Raw genomic sequence first — 12,039 nt, 5'->3', positions numbered from 1 at the left:
CAGTCCCACCTCAGGTCATTGCCAGGGGTAGGAAAGGGACTCTCTCTCTCTCTGCCTGAGAAGTGTGTCCTTTCCAGACAGAGGAAATTGTGGCCAGGAAGAGTCTGTTGTGTTTTAGTTTTCCCTGTAAACAGTTTTATTTTTCCCTTCTGTTATCAATATCGTTTGTGTTCCTGTTTGTTCCTATCTCGTTGCTGTTCCCAGTAAATTGTTCTTCTCCCAGCCCGGGATCTTTGTCTTTCGTGCTTTCCATGGGAGGTGGGAGGGCAGCGAGGGCAGCGCGGTTTTAGCGGGAGCAGGAAATTGGGGAATCCCATTCCTGAAGCCCGGCCCGTGGAAACCGAGCATCCCAGCTGGTGCCAGCCCTGGTGGCCATGGCAGCAGCCTTGGGAGCGGGTCCCTGGCTGGGGCTGTGGGAACCTCTTCCCTCTGGTGCCCAGGGACAGGAGTGGAGGGAGCGGCTGCAGCTGAGTCGGGGCAGGCTCAGGTTGGATCTCAGGAAAAGCTTTTTCCCTGTAGCCTGCTCTGCGGCCACGGGAGCTGGACAAATGCTGGCCAGCTGTTCCCGATGTGTGGCCGGAGGAGAGCACAAGATCTGCCACTCCTGGGTTCTCCTCGAAAACCCTCGGGTAGTGGTGCTGTCTGCGGCATGGGGGGTGCAGGCGAGAGTGTGGCTACCAAGTCCCGAGATAAATGAAGGAGAGAGTGCACACTCGTGTGGATGCCAAGGGCCTTTATTTCCCAGGCCTGATCAGTGATGGGTGTCAGAGGAGGACGGCTTAGGGAGGCACTGATAAAGGGAATGGGTGTGACAGGAGGAGACACAAGGTGACCAATAAACGAAGACCAGGGGAGGAGCGTGGGACACAGCGGGACCAATAAGGATTACATAAGGGAGGGAAGAGCCTCTGGAGGCAAATCATACATTGAGTAAGGGATGATTGACACGGAAGGTTCTCAAAATAAAGAGTGGTGGTTACAATGATAGGCAGGGGAAGTGGGCAGCACCAGGAGGGAGGAAATAAACTTATAAGGGAATAAAGGGAAGGATCAAGGGATCAGTCACCTTGAGGGACAAAGCCATTGGAAGAAAACAAGGGGTGACCAACTTAGGGAGAACCCATTATGAGGGAAGTACATGGGGGGAACCGAGGGCCAAACCATATTTCTAACTTATAGAAGGGATAAACAACTTTACAACTGAACTCATATAAACATTTTAAAACACACGACAGCCACAGAGCAGTTAGACCAGTTTCTGGGGCCCAATATGTATACATGGGAGGAAATGCAATCATTAATGATTATGTTGTTCACACCAGAAGAAAGACACATGATCCGAGCGGCTGGGATACAAATATGGGAAAGGGAGCATGTGCAAGGACCTCCTGGGGATCTGAAAATGCCCATAGTGCGCTCCACCAGGGCCACAGCAGCACTGGGGGGAGGCAAGACATAGAGGAATATAGAACATTGATTATAAGAGGCATCAAAGAAGCAGCTCCACTTCACCAAAATGCCGATGAGGCTTTCAATGAGCAGCAAAAGAGCAAAGAAACCCCCACAGAGTGTTTAGAAAGGTTGAGGAAATATATAAGGCAGTATTCAGGGGTTGACCATGACACGGTGGCTGGACAGATCTTACTAAAGATAAATTTTGTCACTCACATCTGGCCAGATATACAGAGAAAGTTAGAAAAGTTAGATGGTTGGCAAGAAAGGAGGTTAGAAAACCTTTTAAGGGAAGCACAGAAGGTGTATGGAAAAAGGGATGAAGTGAAGGCCAAGGCAAAATCAAATGGTAGCTGCCATTAGGGAAGGAAACCAGCATGCAAAGAACAACTCAGGTAAGGGAGGGAGATTCCAAGTGCGGGAAGATAGGTGGAGGGAGGATGCAGGCCCCTGGGCCTCCACACAAAAAGGAGAGTTTAGGAAACAAGGGAACCCAGGACCAGTTTGCTTTTCCTGTAAAGAGAGTGGGCATATAAGAAAGAATTGCCGCCAGAAGGAAAAGGATCTGAGGGTCTATGAGACTGAGCAAAAAGGAGACGTGGAAGACTAGGGGTGTCAGGGGCTCTACCTCCTGGGGACAGAATACCATCAGGGGCCCTTGATAACTTTAAAAATAGATCCCCAGGAGGAAGAATTTGAATTCTAAGTAGGCACAGGGACTGAAAGAACTTGTGTTTGTAGAATCCCAAAGGGGTGCAGAAAGAGTCAAGATACTGTGCAAGTAGTAGGTGCTAAAGGGAAAGGGTTCAAAGCCTCAGTTGTAAAGCAAATAAAGTTTGAGAGAACAAAGAAAATAGGAAGGAGGGACATTCTATTAGTTCCAGATGCAGGGTGAAATTTATTAGGACAGGATTTACAGGTGCAGTTTGACATTGGAGTGCTTCTAGAGTAAGGGAAAATGATAGTTAAGTTTCTCCAATTAAGGGAAGAAGATGAGGAGAAAATTCATGAGATGGTGTGGGCAAAACCAAAAAACCAAGGTAAATTGAACATGAAACCTATAGTAATAAAAATAGTTAATGAGAACCATTCAGTTCGGGTACGGCAATATCCACTCTCCCGTGAAGGGAGACGAGGAGTGCAGCCACTGATCCAGAACCTACTTGAGGATGGGACCTTAGAACCATGTATGTCCCCCCATAATACACCCATATTACCAGTAAAGAAGTCAGATGGGACTTACAGGCTTGTCCAAGATTTGAGAGAAGTGAACAAAAGAACAGTGAATCCTTACCCAGTAGTGCCTAGCCCCTATACACTACTGAGTAATATCCCCCCAGCACACCAGTGGTTTAGCATGATAGACCTAAAAGATGCTTTTTGGGTGTGCCCACTGGCAGAGCAAAGTGGAGACAATTGGAGGCCAGGATGGCACAAAAAAACTCTCAGAGATTCAGAGTGGAAAGGAAAATCCAAAGTACCTTAAAAACCTTGAGTATCTCAAAGCATTACTGAGCACCACTGAGTGTCAGTACAAAGCTCTCCAGGGACTCGTTAAAGCAGATAATTGGGGCCATGATTGCACAAACCTCTCACAGAGTCTGTATCAAAAGGGAAACACCAAGTACCTTCAAATATCTGAAGTACCCTGAAGCATTAATGAGCCCCACTGAGTGTTGTTACTGACAAAGCCTCTCCAGGGACTAATTACAGCAGATAATTGGAGGCCATGATTGCACAAACCTCTCAGAGAGTCCAAGGCAAAAGCCAAAGCCAAAGTCCTTTGAAAAAGCTGCAGTCCCTGCAGGGAGCATGAAGGAGCCCCCAGGGCCATTGCTGAGCAAGGCTCCCCAGGGACTCCTTGCAGCAGATCCTTGAGGCCACTGGGATGTGGGCTAGGGGGGGATGCTGAGGGCAGCACAAGGGGCTGACAGTGCCCAGCCTGGCTGGGGCTGTGCCAGGAGGCCCCAGGGCCTCAGGACAAGGTGTCTCCTCCCAGCCCTTGCTGGCACAGACCCTGCTGTGCCCCAGGGCACCAAGACTTGGCTTCTCTTTGTCCCCACCTGTCAGCACTGCCTGCAGTTCTCTGCTCTGCCTGGGGCCTGGGGACACTTGCTCAGTCGTGTCCCTCTCTGGGACCCATTAAAAGTCCAAGAAAGTTTGGAGTTGGATTCTGACTTGGAGTTCTGGAGAGGTTTCTTCAGCTCCCTCTCAGGGACTGATGCTCAGGGCCTGAGCACAAAGCCCCAGAGGCTGATTAAAGTCCTTGTGCTGTGTCTGTGTTGCTGAGCTGGGCTGGGCTCCTGGCACAGAGGCAGCTCCTGGTCACCAAGAAGAGCTTCAAAAGCACATTTCTCTGGATGAGCAGCTCTCCTGCCAGCCCAGCAGGGCTGGGGCACTGCCTGCAGCCAGCCCGGGCACAGCACAGAGGCACAGAGAGCTTCAATCAGTCAGGGCTGGGAAGGGGCTGAGAAGTGCCTGGGGCACAATCACTGCCAGCCCTTGGCACAGGAACCTCTGGCTGCAGGACAATGCAGCTGCAGCTCCTGGAGCCATCTCCTGCAGCTGGAACATGCCAATGCCTGCAGAGCCTGTGAGTACATTCTCTGCTTGTCTCTTGTGCAGAGCAGCCAGGGGTGCCCAGGGCTGTCCTGCAGAGCAGGGTCCTGCAGCCCAGGGCGCTGTGCTGGGGCAGGGACTCTGCTGCCTGCCAGGGACAGCTCTCAGCCAGCCCTGGCAGCTGCTCCCAGCACTGGGGGGCAAGATCTGGCTGGGAGGAGACAGCTGGTGAGGCTTGGGAGTGTTCTCCTTGTGTGGGGAGGATGCTGCATTGTTCAGGACTGCTCCCAGCATGGCATTGAACTGCAGAATTTAGATGATACAGGGAGCACAGCAAGGCATGGGCTGTATAAAAGTGGATATCCTACTTTTTTAATCAACTGCTCTGGGTTGGAAATTGCACATAGATCTTCATCTCTCAGTTCAGCCTGTGAAAAGTAAAAAAAAAAAGTTTCTCTTTGATCTGATTAAACAAGGCAGTGAAAGAAATCAGAACAGGGCCGCTCATATTCAGCATCAGTGTCACTTTTCCAGCCTCCTCAGGGTTGCTGTGACGTTGCCCTCAGAGCCTGCAGAGCCAGAGCTGCCCCTGGGCAGTGGCTGAGCTGGGAGGGCTCTGCAGGGCAGAGCTGAGCCCCCAGGGCTGGGCTGGGCTCTGGCAGCACTGGCAGGGCCCAGCCCTGGGCACAGGGAAGCAGCTGCTGGCAGGGACAGCTCCAGGCAGCAGAGCCCTGGGCAGGCAGTGGGGGGAAAGTGCCCCCAGGCTGTGCTGGGATGTTTCAAGTCCTCTCCTAACCCATATATTCCATGATTACTTTTTCTACAGGTCCCCTTGCCAAGACCGAAGAAATGTCCAACAGCAGCTCCATCAGGCACTTCCTGCTGCTGGCATTGGCAGACACGCGGCAGCTGCAGCTCCTGCACTTCTGCCTCTTGCTGGGCATCTCCCTGGCTGCCCTCCTGGGCAACGGCCTCATCATCAGCGCCGTAGCCTGCGGCCACCACCTGCACACGCCCATGTTCTTCTTCCTGCTCAACCTGGCCCTCGCTGACCTGGGCTCCATCTGCACCACTGTCCCCAAAGCCATGCACAATTCCCTCTGGGACACCAGCAACATCTCCTACACTGGATGTGCTTCCCAAGTGTTTTTTTTTGTTTTCTGTGCAGCAACAGAGTTTTATCTGCTGACCATCATGTGCTACGACCGCTACGTGTCCATCTGCAAACCCCTGCACTACGGGACCCTCCTGGGCAGCAGAGCTTGTGCCCACATGGCAGCAGCTGCCTGGGCCAGTGCCTTTCTCTTTTCACTTCTGCACACGGTCAATACATTTTCCCTGCCCCTGTGCCATGGCAATGCCCTGGGCCAGTTCTTCTGTGAAATTCCACAGATCCTCAAGCTCTCTTGCTCCAAATCCTACCTCAGGGAATTTGGGCTCATTGCTGCTAGTGTGTGTTTAAATTTTGTTTGTTTTGTGTTCATTGTTTTCTCCTATGTGCAGATCTTCAGGGCTGTGCTGAGGATCCCCTCTGAGCAGGGACGGCACAAAGCCTTTTCCACCTGCCTCCCTCACCTGGCCGTGCTCTCCCTGTTCCTCAGCACTGCAGCGTTTGCCTACCTGAAGCCCCCCTCCATTTCCTCCCCATCCCTGAATCTGTCCCTGTCAGTTCTGTACTCGGTGGTGCCTCCAGCCCTGAACCCCCTCATCTACAGCCTGAGGAACCAGGAGCTCAAGGCTGCAGTGTGGAGACTGATGACTGGATGCTTTCAGAAACATTAAACTGCTGGCCAATTTCTGCAAATCACTTGTAATAAAGAACATGGCCAGGCCAATGCTCAGCACAGAAACCCCCGTGAGTAGCCCCAGGCTGGCCGTGAGCAGGCTGGGGGCAAACAGCATGGCTGGGGCTCTGCAAGGGCCCTGGGGCAGACGGGAAGGAGCAGCAGAGCAGGGGCTGATCCATGCCCAGGGCGCTGCACAGCCCAGGGCAGCGTCCCAGAGCGTCCTCATGCAGCTGCCAACAACATCCCCCCTCTGCAGCCCTGGCCTCTCCCCCAGCTCACACAGGTGCCCCATCCTTGCAGGCACAGACACGGCAGCACTGCCTCAGCAGCCCCTGTTTGCATTGCACACTGCAGGGCCAGCACCCCCATGCTGTTGCTGTGGGGACATGAACCTGAGGGAGCACAAATGCCATCAGCCCCTGGGGCCAGCAAGGCCTGCGGGACACCAGGGAAACCACTCAGCTTTGTCCTGGCCTCTGCAGTCAGCCAGAAAGTTTGTTCCCATCAGCTGGGAGTTTCCTGTGCCACTGCAGACGCTGTTGCTCAGAGCCAGGGCTGCCTGGCAGCCACCCCCAAACTGCCCTCAGCATTTCCTTTGCTTCTTTGCCTTCTTTACTCTTTCCTAATCCAGATTTCTTCATGTTGCCCAGCCCTGTTCCCTGCCCTGCAAACAGCCCATCCCTGGTTGCCCTTTCCTCTCTGGCCCCACTCCCCATTGCAGTTCCTGACTTGGCACCATGGGAACATCTCTTGGGCAGCAGGATCATCCTACAAGTGCTGCAGGAATTGTCTGCAGGCTCCTGCAGTGCCTGCTGCTGCTCCCTTGCCAGAGGCACCCCAGGCCAGGGAGGCACATCTGGGCTGCTGTGTCTGCCTCTGGGGCTCCCTGTTCTGGGCAATGAGGAGGAGCTGCAGAGGCTCTGCAGGACTGACAGGATGGGCTTTGGGGCTGGCAGGAGAAGCTGAGGGACCTGAGCTGCTGGAGCTGCTGAAGAGGAGGCCCAGGGCTCATCCTGCAACTGCTCTAAGGGTGGTTTCAGAGAATCCCAGAATCAGCAGGGTTGGAACAGACCTTGGAGATCATCAAGTCCAACCTGTGCCCTGACACTGCCTTGTCTGCCCTGAGTCTCCTCTTCTCCAGGATAAACAATCCCAGCTGCCTCAGCCACTCCTCACAGGACTTGTGCTCCAGACCCCTCCCCAGCCTTGTTGCCCTTCTCTGGACACACTCCAGCCCCTCCATGTCCTTTCTAAATTGAGGGGCCCAGAACTGGACACAGCACTCGAGGTGCTGCCAAAACAGTGTCCAGCACAGGACAAGAATCCTTGCCCTGCTCCTGCTGGCCACACTATTCCTGATCCAGGCCAGGAGCCATTGGCCTTCTTGCCCACCTGGGCACACTGCTGCCTCATGTCCAGCCTGCTGTCCATCAGTCCCTGCAGGGCCCTTTCTGCCTGGCTGCTCTCCAGCCACTCTGTCCCCAGCCTGTAGCACTGGGGCCAAATAGCAGGACCTGGCACTGGGACTTGTTAAACCTCTCCTTGCTGGATTTGGGCCTTGGATCCAGCCTGTCCAGGGCCCTGTGCAGAGCCCTCCTTCCCTCCAGCAGATCCACACTCACACCCAGCTTGGTGTCATCTGCAAATTTGCTGATGCTGGAATCAATCCCCTCATCCAGACCATCAGTGCAGATATTGAAATCCACACTGGCTGGCTCTGATCCCTGGGCCATCCTGTGGGTGCCCTGTGATGGCACTCAAGGTGATCTGTTCCATAACCTTGCCGGGCACCCAGGTCAGGCTGACAGGCCTGGAGTTCCCCAGCTCCTCCTTCCAGCCCTTCCTGGGGATGGGCTCACCCTGGCACCTCCAGTGCTCTGGGACCTCCCTGCTGAGCCAGGACTGATGGTAAATGATGGAGAGCAGCTTGGGGAGCTCATCCACAGCTCCCTCATCCCCCTAGGATGGATCCCATCTGATCCCACACACCTGTGAGTATCTGAGTGGCTCAGCAGGTCCGCAGCTGCTTCCTCCTGGATTCCAGGGGGCTGTTCTGCCCCCTGTGCCCATCTACCAGCTCAGGAGAACACTTGTCCTGAGGGAAACCTGTCCTAATATTGAAAATTGAGACAAACAAGTGTAAAGTAGCTTTGTCTTTTACTTATCTTCAGTTGCTCTATTCTCAACTGCATCCAATAAGGAGTAGATGTTCTCCTTCTCCCTCCTTTTGCTATAATTTTTTTATATAAATATTTTTTATTCTTTTTACAAACTGCCAGTTTAAATTCTAATTGAGCTTTCATTTCTTCACATCACTTTCTTCATAACCTAACAACATCCTTAAACACTTCCTGCATTGCTGGTCCTTTTTTCCCCTGAGTTCCCAGAAAAGCTGCATGGGCAGCCAGGCCAGTCATTTTCCTCTCTAGATCATGTTTTGGCACACTGGGACAGGTTGCTCCTTCCCCCTTAAGATTACTTTCTTGAAATTTGTCCATCCTTCCTGGATCCCTTTGTTTTAAAGGGCTCTTTCCTTTCAAAAAATCAGTACCTGATTTGGTACTCCCCCAAAGTCTGGGGAGGGCCAAAGTCTGCCCATCCTAATGCCAGTGTAGGAGTTCTGTCACTGCCCCTCCTTCTTTCATAAAACATTGAAAACTTGATTGTGACCGTGGTCACAAAGGTTTTCAGGATGAAGAAGAGACAAGAATGTTGACTTTATGATCAGAAGGTTTGATTTATTATTTTATATGTTACATTAAGACTATACTAAAAAGCAATAGAAAGGAAAAGGTTTCTTTAGAAGCTAGCTAAGCTAAGAATAGAAAAGAATGAATAACAAAAATCTGTGTCTCAGACAGAGAGCAAGAGCCAGCTCTGCCATGAGTGGTCAGTAAATCTAAATATCTACAAGAGACCAATCACGGGTCTACCTGTTGCATTCTACAGTAGCAGATAACCATTGTTTACTTTTAGTTGCTGAAACTGCAGCTTCTCACAAAGAAAAATCCTAAGAAAGGATTTTTCATGAAAGATGTCTGCGACACTTGATTATTTCATGGTCACTGGGCCCCAGGCAGCCTCCGTGTGAACAGCAGCAGACAGAGTTTTCCTTGGCAGTGTCACCAAAAATTTGGTAAAACAGAAAAATCCTTAACCCCAGTGTAGCATTAAGAAGCAGCATTCTTTATTCAGCTGGATGCACAGGGGATAGCTCCTCCCAAAACTGTGAATGCTGAGTAGAGGAAAGTTTCTGTTTATTTTCTGGATTTTGCTCACATATTCATTGATTGTCCTGGACTAAACACACATATGATAATCATTTCCCCAAAATCATTGCCATATTTCCCCTCCCCTTTACCCATGTGTTCTTCTGTCCTGGGGGTCTCTCTGGTGGTCCCTGGTGGTCGTGGACCCCAATGTTCCAGTGGGCCTGGCTGAGCTGGCAGGACACTGCTGAGGCTGCTGAACTTCCAGTTCCCCTTCTCACACAATGGGCCTTGTGTGGTTTCCATAGGCCTGGGGATGTGGAGAACAAGCTCCAGGTGTCAGCTCACCTGGTGTAGACAATTTATCATCTGGTAACATGAGGTCACAGAGTCGGCTATGACATCACAGAGTGGGTTATGTGAGGTCATGGAGATGCTATGACATCATAGGCCATATCTGTGACACCACATGGCAGAATTCTGACATCAAAGAGCAGATGATGACATCAGAGATTTGGCTGTGACATCAGAGACCAGCTGTGTGACATTAGAGAATGGGCTGTGACATCACAGAGCAGACTATGACATCACAGAGTTGGCTGTGACATCAGAGGCCAGCTGTGTGACATTAGAGAAGGGGCTGTGAGCTCACAGAGCAGGCTGTGACATCCCAGAGCAGGCTGTGACATCCCAGAGGGGCTGTGTGCCATCCCAGCAGGGCTGTGTCAGGTCACTGGGTTGGTCACTCGGCCCCAGCTCCCCCTCACAGTTTCTCCCAACAAGTCCAATGCTGTCCATGCCCAGCGGGGTCCCTGTCCCCCGGGATCCCCCCGGCCCACCTGGAGCCACAGCCTCCACCAAAGGATGTTCCACAGGATCCACCCAGAGCCTGACATGGGGACAAGGGGCCAGGGCTGTGTGACCAGGACATCAAGGACGGGGATTATCCAGGTCACTGTGGCCTGGGTTGGGTTGCCCAGGGCAGGAAAGATGTCTGGCAGCTGGAGCAGGGTCTGGGAAGGGCCTCCAAGGTGGGGCTGGAGCCCCTGGGCTGTGAGCAGAGGCTGAGGGAGCTGGGCTTGTCCAGCCCAGAGCAGGGAAGGCTGAGGGGCTCCTCATCCCAGCCTGGCAGTGCCAGCGAGGAGGGGATGGAGAACACAGAGCCAGGCTCTTCACCGGGGGCCTGGTGGGAGACAAAAGCCAATGGGTGGAAGGGGAAAGAGGGGAGATCAGCCAGGACAGGAGGAGATGAAATGAGTCAGGCTGCTTTCAGCATTTCCTCAACACCACGAGCAGCCTGACCTCCCTTCTCCATCCACCACTGACAGCTTTGCAAATCAGGAATTGTTGGAGCTGTTTTGCCCCCACTCCAGGATGAGCATCCTGATACAAGAACTTAATTGTGTTTATATCTATCACAGAACCATGTTTATCTGAAATTAATTTTAGTATGGAAATCCCTTGTGGATGGTGGACTCCTCAGATGCTGCTGGGACATTGCACTTAGCTCAGGGAAGAGTGAGATTGTTATTAAATTGTGTCCTGTTCAACCATGGTCTGTTGGCCATGAAGAGAAACTTTCTGTGCCTCTGAGTCTCACCAGTTCCTGGTCCCCAAAGGACACAAACCTGATGAGTTGTGCTTCCCACTGCAGTGGCTGCACTTGGACCTCCCTCCATCCCCAGAGCAGAGCTCCCTTGTCCCAGACAGTCCCTGGCAATGCAGGGATGAAGGAAACAGGACAGGCTGTGGGGATCAGGGGCAGAGCCACAGAGAATGTGGGATCTCAGCACATCGTTCCCGATGTCCAGAGATGCCAGGAGAACCCTTGGGGGTCTCGAAAACCCTGGAATGTTGCCAAGAGTGTTTGGTGGCTTGATTTTGATCCATCCACAGAAGTAACAAGAGTCTGAGGACAAGAGAATCACTTTAGAGTAAAAGGTGTAAAAGAGACACATTTAGAAGGTGAGATATAGACTTTAAGGTTTTTGGTACAGGGGGGTTATGGAGACAAGATGGAGAGATCGGGGCGTGTCTTGTCCTTCTTCTTTCTTCTTCTTGTCCTCCATCTCCTGTGATGATGTTGGCACTTAGAGATTGGTTTATGGTGAAAGTGCACTTGCCAACATGGGTGAAAAGCATTGGGAAATAAAGGTAAATATTGTATACGTAGGTTTTAGTATAAAAAGACATGACCGCCCCGTGGGTGGTCAGAGAGTGCCTGTGACTGCTTGCAGATCAGACCTCTGTTGGGCAGACAGAAAATTTTTGTAGATAAGAAATAATAAACAACCTGAAGACCGAAAGCTGAAGAGTCCAGACTCGTCCTTTGCATCGCGCCCACCAAAGAACCACTCTACCCGTGTCGGGGCAGAGACAGACAGCCGAACCCGACAGAGAAGAATGACTTTTGCATTTGATGGAGCTGTGCCTTCCCTTGGCTTTGCTGGCTGACAAGAAATGAACATCCCTCTGTGTCTCGGGCAGCTCCTTCTCCAAGGAAAGCAGGTGGGAGTTGGAGCCAAGGAGCTGAAAGCTGCAGGTGCAGCCTGGGCTGGAGGGAGCTCAGATTTGCACAAGGCTGCTCTGAGTGCCAGGGCTTGGATGGGGGAAATGGTGGGCTGGGGGTAGGGACAGAGTCTGATTGATTGTCAGCCATGGAGGGTCTTGATTTTCATATCTATTCAAACTGCATGAGGAGGTACTTTGATTCAGTGTCAGTTGGAGATTGCACATATCAATGAATTCACAGGAAAACAAAACTAAACAGGACCTAAAAAATCTTTTCTCGCTGCCTTTTTAAATATCATGTATACAGTTTGAATACAGTACTGAGATCTACTTAACCACAAAGGATTTGAAAATTAAAATCAAATGATTCCCAGAGGCTTGGTTTGTTAAGGTGTTCTGAATGTTAATGAGCCCTGGGACACTGAATTCCTGAACTGAGGAGCTGAAGGCTGAACAAGCCTCTGGAGCAGTGAAATTCAGCAGCAGCCTCCAAGTTGCTGAGGATGTCAGCAGCCCCCAGT

At 51.8% G+C, this 12,039-nt stretch overlaps 2 protein-coding genes across 2 annotated transcripts in view; both read left to right on the top strand.

Annotated features, from left to right (window-relative positions):
- LOC139604076 (uncharacterized) overlaps window positions 1-12,039 on the top strand; it is a 1,261,625-nt gene that overhangs the window by 700,485 nt on the left and 549,101 nt on the right. Inside the window, 1 exon segment of the mRNA XM_071455063.1 lies at window positions 11,910-11,920. Coding sequence (XP_071311164.1) covers window positions 11,910-11,920 — 11 coding nt within the window.
- Window positions 4,861-5,793, top strand: LOC139604045 (olfactory receptor 14J1-like). The gene has a single exon (XM_071455033.1). It carries the CDS (start codon window positions 4,861-4,863, stop codon window positions 5,791-5,793), a length of 933 nt encoding a protein of 310 aa, XP_071311134.1.

Source organism: Agelaius tricolor, unplaced genomic scaffold (genome assembly GCF_023055355.1).
Source record: "Agelaius tricolor isolate 1412-34295 unplaced genomic scaffold, bAgeTri1.0.p SCAF_43, whole genome shotgun sequence".
Classification (NCBI taxonomy): Eukaryota; Metazoa; Chordata; class Aves; order Passeriformes; family Icteridae; genus Agelaius; species Agelaius tricolor.
Note: the sequence above shows the minus strand (reverse complement) of the source record. Positions and strands in the feature narration are given on the sequence as shown.

Coding starts and splice junctions, on each gene's coding strand:
- LOC139604045 (XM_071455033.1), top strand. CDS start 4,861: ATGTCCAACAGCAGCTCCATCAGGCACTTCCTGCTGCTGGCATTGGCA.